Raw genomic sequence first — 26,164 nt, 5'->3', positions numbered from 1 at the left:
GTTTACTTAGCAGCTGTTGCCCTTCAACATTTATGTGAGCACAACCTTAGGCAAAACCTCTGAATTTCATTTCACAGTTTGTTTTAGCAAACATTGTGTATCACGTAGAGCTTCTGATGGAAACCTGACTGTTCAATGATTTGGTGGTTAGTTTTGTTATGGTCTGTGGAGCATGTAGTACATATCTGGTCTTGTTACAGTCTGGTTCTGATTTCTTCTGTAGTACAGCATTAAACATGGCATATGAAAATACTTTTTTTTTTTTTTAATATGTCTGATCATGCAGTACTGAATGGCTGAGAGCTACTACAATACAGTCTTCCATACTTTGTTTAGCTTATTGGCTTCCTGTATAAAAAAAATCTCAAAATAGGTTTCTAATCCTATTTTTAAAAAGCTAATTGCCTTTTCTTTGGCAATGCTTATATCTTTTTGTTAGTGAATCTAGGTTGAGAAGTGCATCTTTACAAAATTATATGGAAAAGAATTCTCTAGTTCTACTTACATTTAGCTGCAAATATATCTTAGCTCATATAGCTTCATCTTAACTGATAAAATCTGCTTTTTCCTAGTGTTTATGAAGTCTTGTGCCATTATGCAGTAAACCTTTTGGTTGTTTCCTTGTAACCCCATTATTCCTAAGGGTTTGAATTCTTTATTCTGAAATAGCTTTTCTGTGCAAAACATTTTCCTTTTCTTTTTTTCTAGTAGGTAATTTTGACTACACTTTGGGAGATGGAGGTCAGAATTTGAGCTTGAAAAAAAATTCTTTCTTTGGTTGGGAATAACTTTCTCAAAAAGCTTATACTCCATCTGCTGTCATAGTAGTTGACCTGCTTTGCTTCAGCATTTTCTCAGTGATGGATTTTACCTGGAAGTCAGGGTCTAACAGAAACTTATTTCAATAGTAAGAGAGGGTGTGTTTATAGAGAGAACTCTTCAGCTTTTCTGAAGGTGAAAAGTGGAGAAAAGCAGTTGAAGAGAGGAAATGAATCATTCTGTGAACCCAGTCAGCGTTATATTGCCCAGTGGTAACCAGCAGTGCATTTGTAGATCAGAAGTTCTGGTGCAGTAGCTGAGCTGGCAGCTCAAACTGTGTGACTGACACTTCTGGCCACTGGAAACAAAGTGGGAAGGTGTGCTTTTACATGGGATTGCAGTAGACTATTATTTAGGGGGTAGGTATGATTTTTGTGGTGGCTTTGTTGTTTTTTGTGGGGGTGGGCAGTCATAAGAAATAAAGATATTAAAGTTCATCAGAATCTTGGTAAATCTACATGTGCTAAAATATGTAAGCCACTATTTGAACTAACTTCTTACAGGTTTGTTTTTTTTGTTTGTTTTTCCCCAATTGATACAGGTGGAATCAAGAGATACTTTAAACAGTATTGCCTTGAAATTTGATACGACACCCAATGAACTGGTTCAATTAAATAAGCTTTTCTCCAGAGCAGTCGTTCCTGGACAGGTATTATTACACAATATATGTTACTTATTCAACAGAGTCCTCTTTTACTATATTTCTCATTCCTACCAGAGTGCTAAAGTACTTCTCTTACTGATTTTCTTATTGGCTTTGTAAAAGAATTTTTCCTTTTTTCAGTCTATTCCTTGTGCCTATTAAATAACTGCCGAAAAGGAAACATGTAAGGAAGCTACCTGTGTCCCTTATATAAGATCAGAGGGCTTTTAAAACTAAATGTGCTTAATGGTACAATAATAACACTTAGATACAAGTCCACATTGTTACTTTGCAAATATAGCAGGCTGTTTATGAGCTCTAGCTCAGCAGACACATTCAGGGTAGAGCTTACAAGCAACATTCCGTGACTGTATATTACTGCCTGCAATTCTCTTTTAATAAATTGAATAATGTTTATGTTCCGCTCTGGAAACTTGATGTTTTTACCAGCAGTATTTGAATTACCATTCACTTATTATAGGTCACTGTTGCCTTTTTTCTCCCCTCCTGTTTTTGCCTTCAATTTTCACTTCTCCTTAAAAGCCAGGCCTGGAAACAAGTGATAGGTCAACTGTGGTGTCAGCCATCAGCCATTTGGTATTTGCCCTTTGTTTGATAAAGTTCTGTGTTCATTTTTGATTGCTGCAGAACTTTCTCTAGGTAGATTGAATGCCTGTCATGGCTGAAATAATGTATTTAAAGTGTGAATACTTTCAGTTGCATTTTTTTTATATATTCAGTGAGTCTGTTTCCCTATTGCTCAAATAGTAGAGTCATAGCAAGAGAAATATTTGGGCACATCTTCCTTGGACACTCTTATTTCTGTCATGCTGTATACTTTTAATGCTTTCTATCTGGACTTCTGCCTCTGTTATTATGATTGAAAATCAAAATTATATCAATATAGCATTTAAAACTTGAAGTGCTAAATCTTCAAGTGCTTTGTTTAGTATTGTTTTTTCCCTCAACTCATAATTTCTTTAAAAGCAATGGAAGCAGAAACAGTTTTGTGTAGCCTAATTTGAGAAAGCATAGTAAATATACCTAAACTGGTGGGAAATCTAAAGTAAATATGAAAGCATAACTAAGTTCTAACTACATTATATCTTCTTTATAGATTTTGTATGTTCCTGACCCAGACTACATATCTAGTGTGGACAGCTCCCCCTCTCTAAGTCCTGTAAGTCCCCTATCACCTACATCATCCGAAGCAGAGCTTGACAAGGCTACAGTAAATGTAGGTATACCTATTGTCCTTAAAATTAATTTTCCCTTACATATAAATGATACAAGATAAATGTTATAGATGCTATGCTTTCTTCTTAAACTGTCCTTTTGTTTTGAGGAGAAAGTATTAGACAGTATTTGGAGTTGAAAGTAAAATTATTCATTTTAAAAAGTAAAGACAAGATTTTAATCTTTGTAAGTTATAGTTTTCAATGTGAAAACTGATTTGACAGCAAATTACTTGTAGCAAAATACTGTCATTGCACACGGAAATCTTCAATAGTTACTGTTGCATTTCTGTATTTGTTACATTTCAGAGCTTATTAAACATTTGTCTCTAATCTTATTGATGGTTTTGGCAGACAAGATGTATTGGTAGGAATGCTCCTTTTCCCCCTGCTTGCTCTAGAGATTGGAGAGGGTTCTCTAGTTTCATGTCGCAAAATGAAGTTTAAAAAGGGGTTTCGGTGAAGGACTAATGCAGAATTAATTGTAGCTGACTTTTACGCAGTAGTTCTACATTTGTAGACTTTCAAAATGCTAAAAACGTATAGTAGTCTGTATTGGAGTGTAATTCAACTCAAATGGAGATTTTTGGGTTGGAGCTGACTTTGTAGAAAGAAGTATGTCTTTCCAGGAATACTGGTTTGCTGTCAGCAGCATCCCATAGGGAACATCCAACCAGAAAGATTCGGTATTTGAGCCTGAGCTGCTCTGCAGTTTTTGCTGCTATGATTTCATTTGGATGTTTCTTCAGGCATCACTGCTGTTCTTTTCCCAGTTATTATCTTTTTCTCTCAAATAAGAAATTTTCTTGTTAGCATATTTTGACACTACTCAGTCAAACTGTCAAACATCTTTTCCAGGATTCTGTGTCCTCAAAATTTAGGAAGGTTTGAGACTTAAAGCATTGAATCATTTGCTTATATGACTTGGTCCAGCCAAATTTAAATATAAAGACTGCTTTGTTGCTGATGATGTTCCCAAGCTGCGTTGTAAAGCCTATGGTGGCCCTTCTGCTGAGAATCACTGTTTGGTTTTGCTGTGATCTCATTTCTCTGTCTTAGCATGCCAGTTTTTATGTCTGTCATTGGTGCTGAATAATTTCTTTTGTGTATGATGGCAAACTGAGGGTGGTGTAGCACAGTAAGCAAACTCACCTGCAATACATTCTTGTATCATAAATCTTCTAGCTATATCAGTCTCAGAAACACCTATCCATGTAACATATGTTGTAAGAAGTTACTAGAGGGAAAAGTTATCAATTTTACTATTGGAAATCTGAGCTTTTCCTACAGATTCCATGCCAGAAAAAACACCTTATGCTTTCTTTTGTCAATTATTTTGTGTATCTCTTAGCACAGAGTAGATAAGGAGATTTAACCATACCTGCAATTTGTTTGAAAACTTTTTGTTGACTGTATGCTCATTTGAGAGATAAAATCTTGCAAGTGTAGAAGAAACAAAGTAAATGAACACTTAAAAACCTCTTCTGCAAAAAATTTTTTTCTTTTAGTGCAGTCAGTCCCATGCTAGTAACAAGTGGAATGTTAAATTTCATTTAACTGATGAGCAAAATAGTTATGCAACAATAAAGTATCTTGTTACATGTCGTGGATCGTCACAAGCAATTCCTAAATTCTTCAAGGAAGGTCAGAATGAGACAATATATAATGTAATTATTTTGTTTCTGTGGCCTTTCAAAGTACATCTAAGGAAAGAAGAAATATTTGTCAAAAAATCAAGGAACAGAAATCACTTGTACTTGTCAGTGTGGTCTGTGTGCATTTGGTTTTGTTTTCGGTCTTCCCTAACAGCTCAAAAGACACTGTACTTCTATGTGAGCAGTTAAGGCTGTTGGGTTTTGTTCTTCATCATAGCACCTGTCTTTCATGGTTTCTTTTCTCTTTTTGCTGATTGCTATCATGAAGGAGAGACATACTAATATACATTCTCTAATGCTCTCTTGATTTCTGTCTTCTTTGACTGTCCCCCAGTTTTGACTCTAGATTTGCAGTTTAAATTTGAGCATGTGTCAAGGTAAAGATGTGTTCCTCCGCTTATATAATGTAAAGGAGTCTTCTCTCTGCTCTGGTCAATAGAATCAGTGGTTTCTTGTTACAAATTTAATAAGAATGCTAGCAAATATCTGAATGCCTGTTCAGTCAAAAATAAGCTGACATGTTCTATTCTTGTTCTTTTGTTTTATTGAGAATTGAAGTGGCTTGCCACAGCCATAAGGCTAGATGCAAACCAGCATGCGACTGATAAAAGACCTGCATAACTTTTTGTTAAAGCTGGGAAGTTTTTGGTAGGGGTTTTTTGTTGGTTTTATTTTTTTGTTTTTTAATTTTGCTACACTTAAACTTTTATTATGTATTTCAATAATTTTGTTGCTGTCAGTAAGACTGTGTAAGAACTAGCTTAGATTTTGAAGCTTTTCTGGTGCTGCTGGGTTTTTGAAAGATTTATTCATTCCGCAGTCTTAGGCACATATTTGAGAAGATCCTATATGCTTTGCTACCTATAAAGCTTAAATTCCACTTCAAAATAATATGTAGTGACAAAAGCATCATCATTAAATTGGAAAGTCTGCCATTGTGGTGGTGCATCTCACTGCCCCTCACTTTCCCAGGCCATACTGGGATCTGAGATTGTGTCATGTTGGCAATATGATGAGAAATAGCTGGCTTATTCAGAGTGGGCTTGGATATCAGCTGAGCACTTTCAGAACCACTTGCTGAGTTATGTGTCACAAGAGTGACCTTGTAGTTTTCAGTAGGAAGGGCATATGTGGAAGGAGAATTAATCTCCAGGAGGTTTGTTTCCTAATTATACCTTGATTAGCTTTTTCAGCAAAATTCAATTTAGTGTTCTGTATATTGTTTTGGTTTTTTGTAATGAAGGTTGAAAGATGCTGGCAAAGGCTAAAGTAGTGCCGGAGAGATGATGAACTGAAGACGGTTGTTCATAATGTTCCTAGATATGATTAAAGGCATTAATCTGCAATCTGTGCTGGTGAATAGAACTGAACAGGAAAGCAGAAAACCAATGGGAGTTCCTGTTTTCTAAAAATAGTGATATTGTATTAGTAACTAAAAATAGCAATTATGTATGAAGTTGAGGCCTTTAGATGTGGGTGAAGCTCCAAAACAGGGTTTCTGTGCCTATAAAATAGGCTTTGGTGAAATCTGTCTACTGTTTATCTTTCATTTGAAAACTAATTTTTTCATTGTCTGTCCTGTCCCTAGGGTTCTGTGTGCACTACTTAGTTGGATATACTGATAGATAGTGAGGTAGATAACTCTGTTATCTTCCCAGGGAAGTAATGAAGGTAATGAAAGTTAAATCCAGGCATGTGAATGACAAAGATGGTTGGAAACAGCCAAAGAGAATTTACCAAGGCTATATCATACCTGGCAACACTGATTGCTTTCAGTGAGGAAATGACAGGCTCAGCAGATGAGGGAAGGCATGTTTCTTACCCTGGCTAGAGCCAGGCCCTTGACACTGCTCCAAAGCAGCCTTGTTAAAATACTGGAAAAATGAACTGAATGGATAGAGTTGAACATGGGCCAGAAACATTGCCAGGATCATTGTGTTCAAACTTAGTCAGCGTTTGTATATGTGATTTTTTTAAAAATCTTTTTTAGAATCATAGACTGGGTTGGGTTGAAAGGGACCTTAAAGATATCCAGTTCCAACCCCTCTGCCATAGGCAGGGACACCTTCCCCTAGACCAGGTTACTCACCCCCCATCCAGCCTGGCCTTGAACACTGTTTGCTGTCTTGGTGGTCAGTTTCAATCCTTGGGGCAGTTCTTTTATAATCTATCCATCAGTTACCTGACTGGTCAAATTACACAGCAGAAAATCTCCAGGGGTTGATATTGAAAAAAGCAAGTTGCTAAGTTCTTCTTTGTTTCTTTCTATTTCCTTTCAGGATTCAGATGGAGTCCAGCAGAAGGAGTCAGCTGTCTCTCCAGCACCTGCGTGTGTTCGTCCTTCAAGAGTGGTATCATCCACCTCCGAAGAGGAGGAAGCATTTACAGAGAAATTTCTGAAAATTAATTGCAAGTACATCACTAATGGCAAGGTACTGAAACATTCAGGCTTTGCTGTTACTGTATAGAATCTAATAATAAAACATATTTAAAGTATAAACACAGAGTAGACTAGTTGGGGTTGAATAGACGAATCAACTCACATGCATATGTCTGTATAAATATACTAATTTTTTTAACTTACTGTTTCCTTTGGGTTCTCCAGGCCTCTTGTTCAGGACATGATTGATGCAAGAAGTTGATATGTGACAGACATCTCTGATGCTGTACTGTTACATAAATCTTGTATGTTGAGGGCATGAGGTCTGTTCGTTCCTTATATTAATATCTCTCTTAGGTAGTTTTCTTTACTTACAGTAGGTGAAAACATGTATTAAACTGTGCTGGGAAATATGCAGCTGCAAAGCTTTGCTTCCTTTTTTTTTTTTAAAGCAGGACAGGGTGAGCAGAATAAACTTCTGATTCTGCAAACAAGTTCTGTATTGTTCACCATTTGGCTTGGTGTGGTATGGTAGAAACCTTGATTTTGTTTTTTTCTTTGAAGCAGTTAGAGTTCTTTCAATAGCATCGTTACACAAAATGCCTCCAAGTTAGTGACACTTAAATTAACATCTGTTTAGCTCATAAGTGCTCAATTCTTGCACAGACTTCTAGGGACCGAGGTAAAGTGTTTTGACATTATCTCAGAGCACTTTACCAAAAATCAAAATATATTGCTCCACTACCTCACAGAAAAATTACTAGTAGACACTTTATCTATGAAAAATGCCTTCATTCAATGAATGCAATAAAATTCCAAGTACTTGTAATTTTTCTTCCTTTGCCTGAAGTTCAGGTGTGTGTATAGAAATACCACTGTTTCTGTGTTGTTCACCAATAGGTTTCCAGATAAGGTACACTAATGATAAACAGGTTAATAAAAGTCTTCTAAAATTGTGATTTTTGATTTTTTGGCTGATGGGGAAAGGATTGCAAATCTATGTGTGTCTAGGCTTGAAGCCTTTTGACAATATATGTGTATTGACAAAAGCTGCGTGTTAGAAGTTGGTGAAGCAAATACTGGAACAGCTTTGTTTTTACTTTGTTCTGCTTTGAAAGTAATTTTTTTTCACTTGTAGTGTTCTGTCTGTAGGTGACTTTTTTAGGTTGATCCTAGGCACATCCTTACTTATCAGTTTTAAGTGCTGTTATGCAGAGGAATTGAGACCTGTGAGCCTTTGTTAGAAATTGGATGTACTGGAAAAAATCTGAGGTAAAAATTTACAGGATATTATTTATGTGCTGTAATTTTTCCTCAAGATATTACAGGGAGTATTAATGGTCTTTGGCTTGCAGCATTACAGCCTATTTTCTAAGTGCTTCAGGGAGAATTTTGTTTGTAAAAAGTTGTATATCCCATTGAAGTGTCTGTCCATACTCGGGGAGGTGGGTGGGAGAAAAATGAATACTGACTTGCTCAGATTCAAGTGCCAGATTTTGTAAGTTCAGCATGTAATTTAGACTTTGTGCCACATATGGTAAGAATGTCCTCTTGAATGTTGTCTTGCCTCTCCTTAATACATGTCCTCATTAGGCAGGATGATAAACTTGCAGAAGTTTTCTGGAGAAAGCTTAAAACATTCATCCTTTGCCTTCTACTCTGAAAGGGATCTTTGAAGCTCATAGTTAGCCATTCTTTAGGGCTTCGGTTGTGAAGTCTGTCGTCACTGTGACTGCTGCTTGTAGGCTGAAATCTAGTGAAGGCCTATTTTGCAGTGTGTCTGTACAAAAGGGCTTTCATTAGGGTAAGATTGTCTAATTTCTCACTTTTTAAAACTGCTTATTCTATATGTGGTTGGAGTTGCATTTAGTCACTTGCATTTAGTGACTTTCTGGACAAGCACAGAGGAATCCTCTGAGGAGCAGAGTTTGGAACCTGGAATGTTTGCCTTGTTCATTGCACTTGCTCTTGTGTTAGCTGGTTATGGCTACTGATGGAGGCAGGGTGTTGAGCACAGAAAGAGGCAGGATCATGGGAATATTCTGTACAGACAATAAATCAGTGTGACCAATGTGCTGCAGTCACACCTTGACTTGCTAGGTTTGCCCTGTCTTACAGCTGCACTGTTGGCTTCTACTGTAGAAAAGTGTGCTGCTCGGGGTTTTTTTTCTTCTTTGCACTGTTCCTTGTGCCAAAAGAAAGGTAGTAAAAGGTCTGCATGATTATAACTGAAACTAGTTAGGGAAATTTGGAATTCCTTTTTATTTTTGCTAAGTTTTACTTAACTGTTTTGAAATGTAGTAGGTAAAGGAAAATTACTAATACCGAGACTTGAAAAAACCCAAACCACTGACCTGGAAATATAAGCACAGAAAACACACATTTATTGCTCATTAGGTGAAAAGGAGCATAATGATGAGGTTCAAAACTCCTACAAGAGACAAGACATAAAAGAAATGTTATTTTCATGATAAAAGCTTCATAAATCATAAATTACAGTTTTTATTTAACCTTGTTTGTTCAAGAATGCAATGGAATTATTTAGAGAACTTACCTTTGAACTTCTTGTTAGGAATCCTTTCAAACTTTCTTAGAACTATTTTACTAAGCTGCTTAATCTTAATGCGTGGGCTCACCAATGTGATTATTTGGCTTTAAACCTCCCTTTATAATGATTGTTCAGATTTCCATCTCAGGTTTTACATGGGAGTTAGAGCTTCCCTTTCCTGAGGTGTAAGGAATTTTAATGGTAAGATGACACAACTGATTCAGAACTGAATATCTACATGTGCAGTTTAATCTACATTCCATATGTATGTTTTTATGTATCTGGATTAATATTTTCTAGAGCAGTTTTAAGACTCAAGGGATTTTTTTTTTTTAATAACCTAGAATTTCCACATGGTTTCTAGTAATAGAATGGCTTAGCATTTCTCTTTGAGGATCTTAAATCAGAATTTCAACTGAACAGAATTTTACTTCATGTCTTTAAAATCTGTTGCATACAGGAAACGTAATTTCTACAAGTGCTGTTTTGGGGAGTTTTGTTCCAGAACCAGAACTTCCTGTAACAGTATCGTGTTGAACTACTTAGTAGCTGCATGCAGAGTCTAGTTTGTATTTCATTTTCATAGTATTTTTTTCTCTCAACAACTACTTAGTAATTATGGTCCAAGAGAAACAAGTCATTGATTATTTTGTGGAGGATGCCCTAAAAATCTGTTTCCCAGGGTTCTGTAGCAACACTGAGTTGTTTATAGATGTTCATATTTTAAATTATTTTTTCCCAAGGACTAGAAAATGAGATTAGAGCAAACATCAGTAGACTGGAGTCATGTAGCAGTTGGTAGCGTGTATGCCATTGTCCAGTGTTTTTGCTTGAGCTTGTGCTCTGATTTGCAGATCTCTAACAACATTGTTAGCACAAATAATTCTTGTGGCTATATTGAAAAATTGGTTTTGTAAAAATTTGAGTCAAAGAGCTTTTCTGAAATGTTAAGTGAGTATTTGATTCATTTTAAAGGGATCTGGGCTGAAGACCCAACTTAATAGCCCACAAAGGAGAAGCTGGGTTCATCTTTTTTTAATATTGGTAGATAAGGGCTTTGTTTTTCATAAATAAGCCCCATAATATTATTCACTTTGAAGAATATATTCACACTCAAAATATTTTCAGTAGCTTAACCAGGTCATAGCAGGAGCTTGGGAACTTTTTCCTTGCTCCAAAGGCAAGGAACCAAGGAGATTATATATGGGGAGCAGACTAGGCTCTCATTCATCTTTGGTGTTTATAAGATGGCGGGGGAGGTTAGTTTGTTGGAAGTTACTTACCAAGAACAGCATTACAGAATCATTTAGGTTGGAAAATGCCTCTAAGGTCAAGTCCAATCTTTTCCTGATCACCATGTTGGTGATTAGACCATGGCACTAAGTGCCACATCCAGTCAGTACTTGAACCTCCCGGGATGGTGACTCCACCACTTTACTGGACAGCCCATTCCAATGCTTAACATCCCTTTTTGGGATGAAATTCCTCTTGATTCCCAGCCTAAACCTCCTCTAGCACACCTTGAGGCTATTTCTTCTTGTCCTGTCCCTGGTTGCCTGGGAGAAGAGGCCAGTGCCCACCTGGCTACAACCTCTTCTCACATAGAGAGTAATTAGGCCCCTCCTGAGCTGCTTCTTCTCCAGGCTGAACAAGCCTAGCTCCCTGTGCTGCTGCTCACAGGACTTAATCTCTAGACCATTCACCTGCTTAACTGTTATTTTATGAACTTGCTCCAGCTCCTCAATGTGTTTCCTGAATTGAGGGATCCAGAACTGAACAGAATATTTGACATGTGGGTACCCAGTGCTGAGTACCGAGTGACAATCACTGCCCTGGTCCTGCCAGCCACACTATTGATACAGAGATACTCCGGGGTTTTTTCTGGCATCACCTTTATTACCCATTCCTGCATATTTTATTATATGACTGTGGCATCTGCTGCCATAGTGCACAAATATATATGAGTAACCAGAAAAGTTGTTTTAGAGCCTTAAATGATAAGTGCATGATACTAAAATGCTCAGGAGTTCATCATTGTGTACTCTGATACAATAGTTCTGGAGTATGCGTATTTTAGGAATGCTAACATAAAAATCTGTCTGATGCTTCATTTCCAACAAGGAAATAAAGTTTCAGGTATTTCCTTTAAAGAATAGATGCAATTTTTTCTTGACTTATGCAAAGCTGTGGTGTTAGCTCTCAAATGCTGAAGTTGCTGCAGTTCCCATCTCTCAGGAAAGACTGAGCATAATGAGCAGTTGGCTAAAGGCTTGTGTGCTCCCACTTGTATGTTTTGTTCTGATGTTCTTTTTTCCTCCCAGAAACAACAGCACTTGGTTTCTGTCCATACTAGAAACAACATCTATTGAGTAATAGGTTTTAAGGAAACTTTTACTCCTGCAAACAAGGTAGTAAAGACAGAAGGTATTTTTCCTATAAGAGTCATAGAAATTGTAAGAGCAAGTGTCAGAAACATTGGCATGTCTGAAAATGAGTAACTAAAATCTGCAGCCAAACAAAATGCTTCTTTATCTGGCTCTTACCTGAGCATTACTTAGCTACCTGGGTTAACATTCAGTGATCCTTGGAGGTAATAATGAAAAGTGACAGAAATACTAATGCTAATTAGTGTATTATTAGGAACTTAATTTTTATTAATTTGGAGCAGCAGTTCTTCTCTAGAAAAGTATACTAAGGTGTTGATCTAGTAACTTGTGGACCATGTCTAGTAACTTGTGGACCAGAATTGTTGCATTATGCTTTTTAGGTAGATAAGGATGAAATAGGTCATCTCTTGTTAAGGTGCTATAAATCTCTTGTTTTCAAGATACCTCTGTAATGTTTCATTTCCTTATAGTAATTGCAAGTGAAGTGTTTGATCAGCTACTTTGTCAAAGCCAGATAAAAGTCTGCTAGGTCTAAATTCTCAATTTCTGTTGCTGTAGTAAATTTTACATGGAAATACACTTTCCAATTAATTTTCATGTTGAATACCTGCCTACCTATTGGTGTTGAGGGTTTCTTCTAAGGTCAAGATAAGCTGTTATTATTTCTAGCTGCGTCTTTGAGGCTGCAGAGGTAAGCTTTAATCCTTAATTCTATTCAATGTACCAGTTTGGGATTCTTTGCCATTAGGTGGATCATTGTCAGTCTTCTCTAGGAAGCTTCTGTTTACAATAGAAGGTCTCTTAAACTTCTTTTTCTTATACAGTGAGTAGCCTTGCACATGCACAGATTTTTGTCCTTGATATCATGGTGTTTGCTTAAGATACTAACAAGCCTGGCTTGTGGGTTTTGGGAGGGGTAAGTTGGTGTTTTCTGAACTGCTAAAACTGATTGATTGTGAAGCAAGACAACTGAAATTAGTGGTTTATGTGTAACTGGTTCTTCATACATGTTATTCTGAAGATGTGACTCTCAAATATTCAGACGAGCCATGTCAAACATATGAAGCTTTTTTTCTTTAATCAATTTTGTGCCTGTGCTTTCAGCTGAGGCAGTCTTATCTGTGCTCTTGAAAGTAAGTCATAAAGCATTGGAGTTTGTTCACACAAATGATATCTTAGTTGTGACAGCACATCCCTTGACAGAAAAATATCATCTCTTTATTGCCTCAAAAGCTTTAGCACTTCCTGTGCACTTAATTTATCGAGAAAGGTTCATGAGATAGCAGACAAATGAGGACCGTATTATTCTGGAAATGAAGAGCTCTCTAGTGAGCTCAGTTACTGTTTTTTTCTACTGAGTAATACCTAATTGTGGAAGTTGGTGTTGAACACTTAAATCCTTCAGATAGAGCAGTCATACAACCTTACTGTTTTCTCTTCAGCCTGGCTGTTTTGAAGATCCACATGCAGTATTTGGGCAGTGAAAGAACAGAGTAGGATATTTTGGTTGGAAGGGACCTACAGTGATCATCTAATCCAACTGCGAGCAAGACTATGACAATTTCTGGGTCAGATCTAGAGAGTATTAATGAAATTCCATTTTCATGATCATTGATGAAAGAGCTCAGATGTAGAAAAGCTGTTGCTTTTTTGTTTTAATTATGCACTGAATTGACAGAAGTTATATTTGTTAAAAGGGAAGCAGTCATTCTGAGTAGACTCATTGACTTCTTGTTCAATTTGTTTTCTAGACTACAATAGATATAACAAAATCTAGACTTCTCTTGACAGTTGTCCTCTTGGAGGACAACCTTGAAAGTCCATTTCCACAATACAGGGCTAGGAAAGAAATGGCCATAACAGCCTTGTTTCAGTACTTTAAACACCTTGGAATTATGTAGCTGTCTTCTGCTGACTTCAAAGTCTTCAGCATACGTGTTGCACTCTAAAAGATGTGTATGAAATCTGATTAAGCACTGAATGACTAAAAGACTCAAACACAGATGCTTGGGCTGCTTTTGAGACATGTCTTCATTTTTCTGTACTAGAAATAACATTGGTCATTGTTGAGACTTTAATAACACTTTTGCTTTGGTTGGGGTTTTTTTATAACTTGCACTTTTGTTTTTACTGGTTGGTATCTTGGTTTCGTACTGTGAAGGTCATCAACCATCACCTGGGAACAAAATTTCTCGAGTTTAGAAGAACTGTATCTGTGTTTGTGCTGTGCTAATGCCTTCTCAAAACCAAATTGAAAACAGTCTCCTCCAATACACACCCTTAATAATAGTTATGAATGTTTTATCAGTAAGGTAAATATTTAATTCCTTCAACAGCATGTGAACTGAGTTCTTGCGTGAAAATTTGGAATGACTGACAAGATTTGTAAAGTCTTTAGGAGTCAAGATCTGTAACTGAAGTGTTCCTGTCACTCTACTTAAAGCTAGGTTTTCTGCTGTTCATAGTTTTAGCTCAAACTCCACTGTTCCAACAGCTAAATTAATTTCTTTAGCAGGCAATTACTGTTTGCATGTGTTTCTAACTTTTTTGTTCAGAGTTGAACATATTGTAAATTAATTTTGTTTTTATACTTGTATTGTATAAGAACCCTACAATTCATAGTATGAATATAAACCTCAAAGTTTTTCATAGTTAAATTTTAAGCTCTACTTGCATTTGTGTACTGTAGTAGTATCATTGTGATTAAAACCATCCAAAGTTTCGTCTTTGATAATCTTGAGTATTTTTTATTCTAGTTTCATTCTGTAAATATGTTTCTCAGTCATCGTGTCCATTTAGTTAGAAGGATTTGTATCAGCCTCTCTGTTACTTTTGTGTAAAATAAATTAGGATAAATGATAGGTTTTTAAGGTCTCTCTAAATAAATACTAGAAAGTGAGACAGAATACTTAAGAGTCAAGTTTTAGACAAAAATTGCTTTCAAACCTACCAGTTAAGCCCCTGTGGTTATATGGGAAGGATGTCTCCTTATCTCAGAGGAGCTGTTTAGTGTGTTCTTCAGTGTGTAAGGTTTCTCTTATGTTACTAAAACCAGTTATTGATTACTTGTGAGGAATAAAACTGTTCTATTTTGGGAAAGCAAGTTGTATTAATTTGCTTCCCCAGAAAAAGTTACAGTTTCTTGTGTTTAACAGTGACTTAGTAGCATAACAGCTTGCTTAAAAATAAATTAAAAATGGCTTTATTAAAATAAAAATAGAAAACACCTTTTTCTCACTGAAAAATGAAGAATAAGCTGAAATTTGAAGGAGAAAAATTACCACTTCTTTTCCCTCTCATTTTAGGGTACGGTCAATGGTGTGCTGCTAGTGACGCCAAATAATATAATGTTTGATCCTCATAAAATGGATCCTCTGGTCCAAGAGAATGGCTGTGAAGAATATGGCATCATGTGTCCAATGGAAGAAGTGATGTCAGCTGCTCTGTATAAGGAAATTGTGGACAGCAAAATTAAGGAGTCATTAAGCATGTAAGATAGAACAGTATTTGTAAAGCTTTGAGTAAATCTGACCTGTAGCCACATTGCTGACCATACAAAACTAGCAAACCAGCATTTTCCTTCTTTTTCTTGTTAGGAAAGAATATCAAAGATTGGCTTGGAAAGATCCTGTAGGACGTTTGCTTTGCCTTCAGTTCTCACATCCTGTATATGATGCAGGATAAATCTTCTTCTGTATACATGGATACCAATTTTCTCCAGTAGTCTCTTATAGAGATGTGCAGTACCACATAATTTCTTCTGCCCTTTCCCCACTATGGAAACAGTAGTCAATGTTGTTTGGTTCTTCAATGATTTAAAAACTGGTATTCAAAATAAGAAAGTGCAGCTTTGACAATTTTAGGTAAAAATTTTTATTATTTTGCATTTTTCATTTGCTTCTCAATCTTGTTGCTCTGACAAATGATTTAAACTAATTTTCTAAGATTTGTATATATTATCCTGGGCCTAGGAGTATGTTTTTCTCCCTTTATGACTGCATATTCACCTTAGGTATAGTCTTTTTTTGGAGTAAACAGTAAATTTGGATTGGTGAGTCTAAGCACTGGTGTTTAGTGCAGCAGGCATTTAAAATCAAATTTGAAGAGCATTAGAGAAATCTTTGTTCCATTCTCTCTGGTTTTTCTATGACGAGCTTTTATATTGTCATCATAAAAAGATAGATTTTATCTTGAAATCCAAAAAAATTAAAAACAAATCATGCCACCTTTACCTTTCACAGCCCGTAAAGCACAAACATTTGCAGAGTGCCTCAATTATCTAGCTGTAGGGAAGTGGGCTTCTTTTACCAGGAGAGTGAAAAGCTGTTTGCTTGATGTGTAATGCTATACCCTACTTAAAATAGTTACATTTTTTAAGATAATCAGTGCCTCATAAAAATATCCTCTTACAGTTTAAGTAGGCAGTACCCTAAGCACATCTTTCTTGATAATCTTAACTGTATGGACACGCAGAAATAGTAACTTGCCTCATACCATTTATGAGCTCAGTTTTGTCATAAACCTGGGAATGAACAGGTATCTTGGCATGGTCTTGTTTGCTGCCCAATGTCATGTGTCTGTTGAAAGGGCAACTGAAATACATGTTGCTACAGCAGTACTTTTGGGGCTTTTGATGTAGAATGATGATGCCTTCAGCATATTTTTTTTCTGGAAGTTTATTTTCCAGACTGAGTTTTAAAAAGTAGCTCACAGTTCCTATTTCAATTGATAGACAGTGGAAAGATTTGGATAACTCTATGCAGTTGCAAAACAAGTATTTTTCTAAAATGCTTAGTTTGTTAATGACTTAAAGATGCTATTGATTTTTGTGCTCTTGTAGCACATGCATTTTCTCTTTTGTTTATAATATGAAAGCATGTGGAATGAAAACGTGTCTGCTAATAAAAGGTCATACTCTGCATTCAGAGGCCTGTATGCCCAATTTGATTTATCTTTCTTGTCAGCTGTATGAACTAGTGCATGGAACACTAGCTGCTAGCATTTTCTTCAGTCCCTGCACTTTTGTGCCTTAGCTAAATATGAGGCATATTTGTACATTTGGGGGAAAACAAAAATCTTATAAGTCTAAACAGAAGTCCAAACATCTTCATCTAGATCTGACAAGACCCATGTGTCTTGAGGTATTTGACACTCAAATCATGGGGGGTTTTTTTCCTACATATTCTGCTGTTGTAGTTAACCTCCTTCTATTCTCACAATTTTTCCAACTGTCAAGCCTGCTTAAACTTGGGAAAGAAATCTTATTTTCAGTATTCAGATTGTTGGTATGGAAAATGGTTATAAGCCAAATGGATGCTTTGGTTCTTAGAACTAAAATTTCATGTTGTATGGTTTCTATATATAAGCCACCATCTGCTAAAACTGAACTGTATGTTTTATGGATTTCATGAACCTTACATTGTGCTTCTATAAGAGCACCTATAATGAGCATAATCCTGCAAATTTAAAGAAATGGCCTAGTCTAATAGGTAATGAATTCTAAAGTTGAATCCACATGCTTTGTAAGCAAAATCATTCAGTCAGCTAAAGCTTACTTCAAGTTTCATGTTGATGCTTAGATGAGATGGTGCATGTGCTTTGCAAACATCCTGAACTTCAACAGCATCTCAGTAATACAATGTAAGTTTTATGAGACTGTGGAGTGAATTTATTGTCCTTCAAAACAGAGAATAATGTACAAGCTTCTTAAAAGCATTTAGTACTAGATAATGGAAGAGCTGGGATGCTTCTGATAGCAAAGAATTTGACATTGAGAACTCTAGTCACAAGTAAGTTTAAATATGAGAATTTTTTGTGATGGCTGTGTACTGCCCAGGTTTTTTGACAACAGACAAAAGCTTGAGTTCTGTAGGTTTACTTGAGCGTGTTCATAGTACCTTTCTTGTCTTCCTCTTCTAAAAGTCATAGAATTTCTAGTTAGTTTATTTTGAAAGGCAGGTTTAAGCAAGATTATTTCCTCTTGGTAAAATAAATTTTTATGCTTGCCTTTTTTTACAGTATTTATCAGCATCTTCAGTTTTATCAAGTAGTTTGGGGTTTATTTTGCCAAACAATGATATCCTCAAAGTTAGGTACCTGCTGAAGACACTAAACACTGTTTCAGGTATTTTCTATGGGCAGAAGAGTGAGATATACTTTGATGGTTCCCACTGTTCTGCCTTTACTGGCTTTGATATCTGAGGTTAGACCAGGTGATTTCTGCCATTCATGTCTTACCTGTGAGCTAGGTGTCAGCTTCCTTGTAGGGTGGGACATGTCTGTACAATTGTACTGACTGCTTCGGGAGACAAAACCTAAAAAACTGTGGATGATTTTCTCCTTTAGAGATTATGGTTTTGTGTAGCTTTTTGTTTGTTTTACTTTGGTTTTTATTTTATTTTTACGCTTTCAGTGCCTCTCACAATCTTGTTAGTTTCATAGGAGAGTTTGTTGTGAAAGTAATGTCATGAACTTGGGAAGTCCCTGCTGTGTTGTGCTGGCAAAAGTTCAGCCACGTTTACCATTATGGTATCACATTTTATGCTTGTTTATTACTAATGCTCTGGATTAAGTTGGTTTTTAGGGTGTTTGTTTCTTTTAAGAGCTTGATCAAAACAGTGAAGAAAAGAGCTTGATACTTTAGAGGTGCCTGTTATAACAAGATTCTTATTTTGCTCAACAGAGATGTAGAGCAGCTATCAGTAAGGGAACTTGGCCATTCCAAGAAGGCTGCAAAGAGCAATGCAGATGACACGGATTCCAGGGTTCGGGACACGGGCAACGACAGTGCTAGTACTGCCCCAAGAAGCACAGAGGAGTCTCTTTCAGAAGATGTATTCACAGAATCAGAACTCTCTCCAATACGGGAGGAACTTGTTTCCTCAGATGAGCTTCGACAAGATAAATCTTCTGGAGCATCATCGGAATCTGTCCAAACAATAAACCAGACTAGTGCTGAATGTTTAACAGTCATTGCAGACTCCAATGAAGCTGCCAGTGACTTAAAGCCCAGTGCCGAAATGGTTGTAGGTGTTAAACAGTTTGGTACCCACTTAAGTTCAGAAAGTGCTAAAATGTCTTTAAAGGGGGGACAAGAATCTGGAGAAAACACTGCAGATGTCCTCCAGCAGTCTTTGCAAAGATCACAGGGTAGTGAGGAGCGCAGCAAGGAGACAGAAGTAGGCAAGGATCAGGGTTCCTCACTAGGAAAAAAAGCAGATAATGAGATGGAAGAGGAATGTCCGGGTTGTGAAGATACCACAGACTCTCAAAAGAAAGAGGCACCTAGTAAAGGAAAAGTAGTGGGAGAGCAAAGTCAAGACTCAGAGGCAGAAGTTGAAGAACTCCGCAAGCTCTGGAAGACCCACACTATGCAACAAACAAAGCAACAAAGAGAAAACATGCACCAGGATTCACAAAAAGAGATCAGCCAGAAAGCTGTATCTGCAGGAGATGGGCGGTTAGGAGGTGAGTCAGTGGGTATTTATGGGTACAGTATTAACCTTCAGATTTAAAATCTATTAACCTCCAGTTTAATGGAAATCTTGAATTTTTTTCATTCTGTACACTGTACTTCTCCATGTGCTGGTTAAGTATCTCATTGACTTGAAGATACTCTAAAGTTAAACTTTACATAAACTTTTGGAGAAAATATTTGATGCTTTCAGAATGCTGTTTCACTTGCATCTTGTCTTACTTTGATGATGACTAGAACAATGTTAAGCATCCAAAAAGCTTGATTCAGGAAAAGTAAGGGATATTAGGAAGCTAGCACTGTGGATACAGTGAACAGCTAGGTTTTATTTCTTCACTACCTTGATTCTTCTGCAAAGATCAGGGTCCTGGGATTATTATCAGGGTCCTGGGATTATTAGTTGGAAGTTACCCTTAAAGTCTGTTCAAGTTTTTATCATACCATGAAATGTGCTGTGCCTTTAAACAACTTCAATACACTTCTGGGTGAATTTGAATTTGCTTTCTAAAAAATTCACAAGTTACTTTCTGATGTCTTCCCATCTTACTAATAGAGACAACTGAACTGTTTGTTTCTTTGGTTAACAGAAGTTCATCTACACTTCAAAATATTATATAATGGTTTCTTGCATGTTGGCTTTTTGGGTTGGAGTGTTTTTCTTTTAAGGAAGTAACTGAATTTTGAAATTTGAAGCAGCTGAATACGTACATAATTCTGTGATAAATTTGTCTTTTATGCCCTAAATATTAGAAGTATTTCTAATACTTCTGGCTGCTTTCTAATATACTTACTAATACTACTTTCTAATACCTCTGGTGGATGTCAGCTAGCAGTAGTTGCTGGCTGTCATTTAAAAAAAAAATCAGGTGTTTTAGAAAACTAAGTGTTCTTTGGCACAATTGCTGCTTCTCTTACAAATGAATATTTGTAACTCAGTAGCATTAAATGCTTTAGTTTTGGTTTTTTGTAAGATTGTATCATTGGCTGACTGCAGTTTTTTTCGTCTGTTATGTGATCTGTATATTTGCAGAGTAAATATAGATATAACCAAAAAAGTGTCTGCATACAGTTCTACAGAAGAGTGCTGGCTAGAAACCTTATGTACACATAGTACTGCTGCCTCCCTCAAAGTTGATGGGGTAAAGTACAAAGTAAAAAACACAAAAAGCACAAGATGCCTTTTGGAAATTTGTACAAATTCAGTCCAACTTCAGTAGGAAATATTCCATCTCTTATTCTTGCTTGTTGTATTAGCAGAATGCAAATAAATGAATAAATTATGAAGTAATATTTCTCAATCTAGATAGATTTTGTGAAGCTTCTACAGGCATGATGAAACAGAACCAAGGTAAAAGCATAGATCTGCTTTATAACTATTGAAAAACATCAGAATGAATGGGACATCTGTTAGCAGCAGGTCACTAAAAACATCAGGTCATTTAAAATTTGAAATATAGTAAACACTTTCAAGTAGCCTTTCTCAAAATAAAATGCTGAAGTAGTCCTATTATGAGTTTTGGATCAATAACTTACCTAGGCAGTCTTTTTGTCCCTTTCATATAGCAGGGACTTAGTTGAATTTTTTCTCTTTTCTGTCAGTTTTGAGAATTTAGGTTTTGAGAGCTATTGTTTTTTGAACTTTGAAGAGGTCGGGTGTGTGAGTTTGGAATTAATGAGCTGAATGTTTGTTTTGAATGTTGAGGTCATGCAATGCAAGTAAATACTTATGAGTAGACACATCAAGTTTAGAATAACTAAAAAGGTCTCACTTGTATCTACATTTTTTCTTGGTGCCCAAGCTTCTGTTTTTATAGACACCTTTGTTAACCAGTGAACTGAAATAAAGCTAGATGTGGTTGATACTTTGGAGAAATTATAACAATCTCTAATTTTGTGTGTGTAAAAACAAGTTAAAATATCATTAATGATAACATGTCAAAATATTTACAGTTTAGCTGAATATTGGCAGACATTTAAAGGAAAGAAGAAGAATGAGACGCAGTAGCCATTGCTGAAACCTTTTCTCAATAATTCTATATCAAATTGAAAAGAAGATATTGGAGAGCTTACTTAAAAAAGCATCTGAAATAGTCATTTTGAGACTTGGGGCAGAGCTAAATTGTTTGGTTTTACTTTATCTGATAGCTGGAACCATAATCCCACTTCTCTGAGCTCAGGGAAGTCCTAATCTGCTGCCTCTGAAGGACCAAAATCGAAAATGCCAAATCATTGAAGAGTATTTATCTAACACTGGCACAGAGTTTGCATACCACTCCTACGAAACAGGCTTTTTTGTTTATTTTTGTTTCTTTTTAGTGTTTTTTTTAATCTGTCAATTTACCTTTGAGTTTATACATTAATAAAATACTTCCAAACAATGCATGTTATCATGGCTAATTTCCTGTACTATATAGTGCAGGTATAATTCTAAAATGTTGACTGAAAGCATGGCTGAAAATTAGGAGTCCCACATTTAAATAGTTAATAGGAAAAAAATAGTCTTTTGTGAAACAGTGCTGTTCTAAACTTCATGGTAAAAATCTTATTGAGAAAATGTTTATAGAGCAAGAAGGTGATGTTTTCTGTGCTTAGTGGTAAAGAAAAATGTGTCCTGGGAAACTGAAACTTATCTGTATGTACATATAATACCAGAGCTAGGATAAACCCTTTATTGTCATAACTGATCCTAATAACTCTTAAAATTACATTTTCCTTTCTTGCTATAAAAAAAGTCTCTTGTAACTGGAGGATTTGGCAAATCATTTAGTAAAGAAAAAAGTTTAAGAAGGCTTATTTTACTTTGTGCTGACTTGACAATTCAGACCTTGAGGACAGTCATATAATTCTTTGAGTTCAATTAAATATACCACCAGAGAGAAAAATCCTGTACTGCAAAATCCAGTATCCTTCATCCTGAGGTGGTGTTCATACCATTGAGGTGTTTGATATAGCTAAAAAAATAAAATTCATCTTAATCCTGTATCAGTAAGGCCAGAATGTTTTCCCTTGTAAATAATAAGTAACTAACATCTCTGACACATGTGAATCAAGCCAAAATACACATCTAACATAACATCATTTTCATGTATGTGGGATACTCTTTAATAGTGGGAGGGTGGTGATTCAGTGTTGAGAGTATGCATCAAGAATACTTTGAATACTTCCATGGATGAGGTGCTGTAACAATGTGATCTGTCGTTGGAAGCAGAAATTAATGTTAGAATTTAGTATGTTGTACTCTGAAGTTAATTCTGCTGTTCTGATGTTCATAACAAAACAGGTTATTATTACTACTTATGTCATCTCCCATTACTTACTTACATAAATGTCCTATATCCCTCAATTGTCTATTATAAAATTAATTAATAATTTTGTTAAGCTCTTTAGTACCTTGTGGACAGCTTACTTTATCTTTATTATTAGGTTCTTCTGTTATGAAAGAAAAAAGACGGCATCGATCTCACAAATTTCTGTGTCTCAGGGTTGGAAAACCCATGAGAAAAACATTTGTTTCTCAAGCAAGTGCAACAATGCAACAGTATGCACAAAGGGACAAAAAACATGAGTACTGGTTTGCTGTTCCACAAGAAAGGTAAGACAGAGGCAAACTGTAAAAATCAGCGATTGCCAGTAGATGTTTGAGCTTTTCATTTTTTCTGCACCATTCAAAATTTTGCAGCAACTGAATCTCTCTTAAGTGATCACAAAAAAGGGTCAATGTCTGAAGATGTTGATTGGCTTGCGTTGTATTTGCCATTGGAGTACCTCATTATCTTAGAGACATTTTACTGATTTACTTGAGTTACTTGGGAGTTTGGCAAGTAGTTTCTTATTATACTGTTTAGCCTCTTGTTTGTAGCAAGTAAATAACAGAAGAAAGAGTCAAGTGGTGTCTGGTGGAGGAAATAAATTCTGCAGCAAAATTTTTGTCTTTATCTGTGCTTCTCATTATTTGGAAACTTTCTAAAAATCCTCTCTGAGTTCAGAAGAGCTAGCTGGGGTTCTTTTGTCTTACCTTGTATATGGAAGGTAAAACCTTTCCATAAGCCACCTTAAGCATGTCTACTGGAAAAATACCTGAATTTGTTGAACTCACTCAAAGACATGAGATTGTTCATGCTCACTCACTGGTACAGCCTTGTATTCTGAGATTATTTTTACTGCTAGGAAACTGTGACTTCTTTTCAGCCCAAAATTGGTTTTTAGGGGTGTTACATCCTTGTCAAAGAGTGGGGAGAAAAGAAAGAAACAAAAAAAATATTAGTTGTCATCTGGTGTAAATACCTACCCACAATGATCAAGTCACTTTTTCGTCTTTTCTTTTGAGCTGAATGGCATAGAATGTCCAGTTGGGGCACTGCAGTGAGGACAGATATGGATCAATTGGAGAGAGTCCAGAGGAAAACAGCAAGACTATTTAATGCCTAGAAAGTGTAACATATAAGGAAAATTAGAAGTAAGTGGGGTTCTTTAATCTAAAGGAGAAAAGGTTGATTACAGAATTAAAATTATTTTATACTGAAATTGGCTGCAACAAGAAAGGCAGTAGTCTTTTTATGTCCACTGTGGATGGAAATGTGTGATGGACTGAAAGTATATCAAGTATTATACTTATCCAACAGGTAGAATTGAGTCCATGGTAGTGATTTCACTCACCAGCTTTTAAACACCTCTTAAGTGGTAAAGAGGATGCAAAGTTTTGAGTCAAAGGTCTGTCCCACTAATTCTGCTGCTGTTAATCCTATCTGGGCCAGGAGTTCTCTTGTGGTTATAGTTAACTCAAATATGCTTGTTCTAGAGGTATCGTATTTAATTTGAAATCAGATAAATGTTTCTTATATGGCAATGGTGTAAGGATTAGTTGATTAAAACGATCACTGTCTCTTTGATTCATTTTCTAATGTAGCAAGTACTTACCTTCAGCATAAAGCAGAATTGATCACATATTTTGGAAGAAAGGTTTCTTATTTTTTCAGCCTGTACTGACTTCCTTGGAAATTATTTTCATCTGTGAAGGATCTCTCTCTCAGTCTCTCTCTCTCTCTAACTGAATGGGGTAGTTTACTATCAGTATCAGTTCTTTATTCATTCAATGTGTGTCCTATGTTTTTTGTAAAGAAAAAGCTATGTTCTCATAGTGGGGAGTTCATTTTCTTAATTTGGTGTTGACCTTTCTGAGTGCTAGTCTGCATAGATGAAAGTACTTAGTGCCAATCCAGTTGTCTGTGTCACCGAGTGCTACAAAGAGAGAAAAGCATTATTTCAGTGTTCTTTCTCTCAAAGGAGCCAGTCTGGGAAGGAAAGTCTTGTAGTTCCTTAAGCATCAAGTATCATGTCCTTTTTCTAACTGCTATAATTATACATAACTCAAAGTTCTTGAAGAGCTAAAATCAGAACTTAAAAAGCTTTCATACTTGCATGACAACTTAAGATTGATGCCTCATTCAGTCCATGAGGAGTCTGCAGCCTCTTGCTTTGGACTTCTGTGATAGAATTTACCTAAACTTATACTTCCAGAATGTTTTATTCTTTGCTACTGCCAGAGGAAGATTTGCCTCCTCCTTTTTTTTTTTCCTTCCCCTTTTATCATTGTTCTTCAGGAGCCTCAGTCTTAACAAGGGTGATTCTGGATAACTGACCCTTTTCAGAGGCTGTTACTACATACCTGTGTGCAGAAATTTTTTGGGCAGTGGTACATGAAAAATATAACTGCACTTTTGAGAAACTTTGAAATTCTGTATCTCTTGCTGTTCTTCAAGTGTTCAGTTTTTTCAAAGATTATTAAGGAAGAGAGAAGAAAAGGCTCATATATTATTCTTCATGCTAATACAATACCCAGATATAGCAAATATCTCTGGAGAAAGACATAAGGAATATTCAAAGTCTTGCAACCAGAGCCATGAAGCTCTAGCTCTTACTCTCTTTTCCATGATCAAGAGATACCAGTGGATGCATTACAAGTCCTTTTCCTGAGTGCTCTGTCTGTGCACCTGCAGCAAATACAAGGTAGACTGACATCTGTTAGGATTACAAATAATTTCCTCCTGTGATTTTAGGTGATTTTGCCCTTCTAACTGAAGAATAGTGTAATTTGTGGCACATAACTTAAAATAAACTAACTTTGAATCTTGGTACTTATTATAGTTAGAATAGCCTGTAGTTTGTTTTTATGATTCATATATTCATCTGCGTGCTTTCAGCAGTCTTCCCCCACATCTGTAGTACTTTCCACAATTTCTATAATTCTGATTATGTGTTGGAAGTGGTCAGTTGTTCTTCATAGGGAAAGCAAACATGCAGACATTTTTCAAATTCTAATTTTGTTTGGCTTTATGTAACTCTTTCTAAATAAGATTAAAAAGTCTTTGTGTTTTATTTTGGGAGTCATTTCAATTTTAAGCAGAGGTATGCAATGGGACAGAAGTGGTTGAAAGATCATACTTATATGTGAAATCACACCTAATCCATTGCCAACTTGCTTCCTGTTTTTTTTTCTCCAGAGTCATCTTCATATATTTAAAAACTAAAAAAAAAAATAAAGAACCAGCTAGGGTTTTTTTTCAAATTTGTCTCTAATATCTAGTATAATGTGAAATAATATTTTTATTTTAACTTTAAATGCTTAATATTATTAAACATCACAAATTTACCTTATTTTTTTTTCTGTGTCATAACTTGACTTTTCTAGGACAGATCACTTGTATGTCTTCTTTATCCAGTGGAGTCCAGAAATATATGCAGAAGACACTGGGGAGTCTCTTCGGGAACCTGGATTTATAGTGGTAAAAAAGAAGGATGAGCCTGAAACTAGTGAAGAATTGAGTACTGAAGATGCTGCTAAAGAGTGGGAGGTAAGGAAGAGCAGTATCAAAGATTTTTTTTTTTTGATGCACACATTAGAATATAGTAAAATATTATTAAATATTTTCCAGGAGAAAAAAAAAACACCTTATTAGTCTGATGATCATGATCATGGCTGTTCAGTTTATGCTATCCTAATGCTTTACTCTAACATCAGATCAG

The 26,164-nt window shown here is 36.0% G+C and overlaps 1 protein-coding gene across 5 annotated transcripts in view; it reads left to right on the top strand.

Moving 5' to 3' along the window:
• OXR1 (oxidation resistance 1) overlaps window positions 1-26,164 on the top strand; it is a 258,894-nt gene that overhangs the window by 202,823 nt on the left and 29,907 nt on the right. For all 5 annotated transcript variants that reach the window (XM_059475118.1, XM_059471809.1, XM_059473447.1 and 2 more), the window contains 7 exons: window positions 1,361-1,468; window positions 2,580-2,699; window positions 6,632-6,784; window positions 14,973-15,157; window positions 18,350-19,134; window positions 22,565-22,733; window positions 25,830-25,992. In XM_059475118.1, coding sequence (XP_059331101.1) covers window positions 1,361-1,468; window positions 2,580-2,699; window positions 6,632-6,784; window positions 14,973-15,157; window positions 18,350-19,134; window positions 22,565-22,733; window positions 25,830-25,992 — 1,683 coding nt within the window. The remainder of the gene's footprint in view (window positions 1-1,360; window positions 1,469-2,579; window positions 2,700-6,631; window positions 6,785-14,972; window positions 15,158-18,349; window positions 19,135-22,564; window positions 22,734-25,829; window positions 25,993-26,164) is intronic.

The sequence above is a fragment of the Ammospiza nelsoni genome, chromosome 1 (genome assembly GCF_027579445.1).
Source record: "Ammospiza nelsoni isolate bAmmNel1 chromosome 1, bAmmNel1.pri, whole genome shotgun sequence".
NCBI classification, from domain to species: domain Eukaryota; kingdom Metazoa; phylum Chordata; class Aves; order Passeriformes; family Passerellidae; genus Ammospiza; species Ammospiza nelsoni.
This window is presented reverse-complemented; position numbering and strand designations above follow the sequence as displayed.